The sequence below is a fragment of the Puntigrus tetrazona genome, chromosome 2 (genome assembly GCF_018831695.1).
Source record: "Puntigrus tetrazona isolate hp1 chromosome 2, ASM1883169v1, whole genome shotgun sequence".
Classification (NCBI taxonomy): domain Eukaryota; kingdom Metazoa; phylum Chordata; class Actinopteri; order Cypriniformes; family Cyprinidae; genus Puntigrus; species Puntigrus tetrazona.
The window spans coordinates 25,439,303-25,441,887 of record NC_056700.1 but is presented as its reverse complement, the minus strand read 5'-3'; the positions used below and the strand labels follow the sequence as shown (position 1 = coordinate 25,441,887).

The window sequence follows — 2,585 nt, the reverse complement described above, 5'->3', positions numbered from 1 at the left end:
AATAAAAACATTATACAAAACATATTATAATAATGTTTTAACTGTATCTTTTATCAGATACACTGGATAATTAGTAGTTCAATCAAGTGTTTTATACAGTTCATTGACCAATAATTAATATTACTTGACCACATTACAAATACTAATCATAATCTCTCTTCTGATTGGTTAGTGCCACTTTCTGGACCCAGTAACCTCAGAGTGTCTGATGAATGGTATAATCGCTTCCGCATCAGCTGGGACGGCCCTCAGTTCCCCACTTTGGGTTACAGAGTCATCTATCAGCCCATTTCTGGTATGTACACACACACACATACACACACACGTTGGCATTAGTGGTATATGAGGACTCTGTAAAGGCATAATGGTTTTTATACTGTATATGTATAACTGTATATGCTATTGTCCTAGACCCACCCCTTACAGGAAACTTTTTACAGGCATTTTTAGATTTTCAAAAAAACAAAAACAGTATGAATTATGTGGACATTGTCAGCGTCACTGTAAACCACCTTCAAATCGTAATACCCATGTCATTAAACACATTTTGTGTCCTCATAAACCACACATGCCAACCCACACACACACAGAGCAAGCATTCATAATGAAGTTTGCATAATGGTCTTTATACTGTCAAAGTGTATTTATTATCACATTACCATACTCCTACCCCTAAACCTATCCCTCACGCAAAAAACTGTCTGCATTTTTATTTCACCTTTTTTATAAGCGTGTTTCCTCGTGGGGACCAAAAATGTTCCCACAAGGTCAAAATGATGTTTGGTCCCCATAACATAGGGAATACAAGTACATTCACGCACACTCACTCGCTCACGTTTTATTCTTTTATTTGGATCCGCAAGGCAAGCAACAAAAAAATTCCATCCAGATACCTTGGGAAGCCAGTTTGCAAAATGACAAGCACACAAGGCTAACGTACATTCTCAAGTCCTTATATTATAACATTCAGCACTCAAGGATAGACAAAACTTCCTATAATGGCTCAAAACTGAACAGAATTTTGCAAGTCTTTTTGCTTTCTGTTTAAACACACAAACACACACACATCTTAACCCTCCAGTCTGTTCGCTTATGTCTCCTATGAATGTTTGTACAATCCCATGTAAAGATGCTGCATAGCATTATATTCCAGAAGTAGCAAAAGAAAAGTCTTGAGACGTATATAAACAGGTAGGATGAATTATTAGCAGCTTGTTGGAAAGGGCATTAACTGTAGGTGGAGATACAGTCTCCACGTCTGCTGCTCTGATTATGACTGCTCTTCCATCTGCAGTCTGAGATTCGATGGTAAACAGAAGCTCTAATGTGGCTGCAGCACACCAGAGGGAAAAATATCACGCTCCTCTGTTTTCCACTCAAGTCCAGCCCAATAAATTCCTTTATTCCATTATATGATCTTAAACTCCCATCTGCGGTGGAGAGAAATGGCTTCTCCACCTACATTTAATGTCCTTCCAAACTGCTCCCAACAGCTGCTAATAATTCATCCCACCACCGGTCATTTCTACTGTCCAGAGCTTGTTTTCTGTGTGTGTCGATGAAGGGGAGGATTCACTTGTTCTCATTTCGTTTCACATCTAGTTTTCCCAGGCTTTCTGATGGTTATAGTGTAATGCTATGAGTGCAAGTGTCTGTGAAATCCACCCGTTCTTTTCCTGTGGCTTTTTTTAGTTTTGTCTGTGATGTTGATGTAGAGAGGCATCATAGGCATTTAGTTTATGTGGGCCAGAATACAGTATTTTTTCTTTTTGTTTCTATGCTGTATGAATGTTGAATATGCTTAAAGGGACACACAATGTAAAGTAATTTCAGTATTTTAATGTACTAAATACAATAGGCATACTTAGACATTCACAGTCCAAATTCTTGTTTAGAACTAAAGCCTTAGTTCACCGAAACAAATCATCTGTTTCATAGTCTTTCATAGATCTTTTCAATGTCCCTCCAGTTTACAAACCTGTCTAACTGTCTAAGTTTAAGTTCAACTAATTTCTTGCTGACTCTGATCCGGCTTGCTCGTTCGAAGGGAAGATTTCCAGTGAATAATAATATAAATTTAGCAAGGAAGAGATAAAAATGTACAAACACTAGAATTTCTTCCTTCAGAAGACTAGTAAGAGAAGTAAGATTCATCCTACAATGCTGAAGCTGGTTGCCTTCAACTTTTAACAGTGCTGTAAAAAAATCAAAGGTTGAAAGAATTTAAATGTTTAAGGCAACCAGATTTAGCAAATTTTGGAGTTTGCTCAACTATTATTTTTTTTTACAGTGTAAATCCAAGAAAAAAATAAATCATGGTTTCCACAGAAATATTAAGAAGCACAACTGTTTTCAACATTGAAACAGAAACAGAAGGCTAGCGTAATGATGCTGAAAATGTAGCATAAATTACAATAAATCTGTGAACACAACACACTTCTTTCATCAAAATCTTGCCAGATTCAAACCTTTAATTGTCAGAGTTTTGTAATAGCAGTTTTTTAAGCCCTAAATCATCCTAGACTGATTTCTAAAGAATCATGTGACACCAAAGACTGCAGTAATGATGAAAATGTATATATATA

At 36.6% G+C, this 2,585-nt stretch overlaps 1 protein-coding gene across 1 annotated transcript in view; it reads left to right on the top strand.

The window, feature by feature from the left end:
* Window positions 1-2,585, top strand: part of LOC122327534 (collagen alpha-1(XIV) chain-like) — a 31,051-nt gene that overhangs the window by 15,279 nt on the left and 13,187 nt on the right. The window contains exon 16 of the mRNA XM_043222970.1: window positions 173-295. Coding sequence (XP_043078905.1) covers window positions 173-295 — 123 coding nt within the window. The remainder of the gene's footprint in view (window positions 1-172; window positions 296-2,585) is intronic.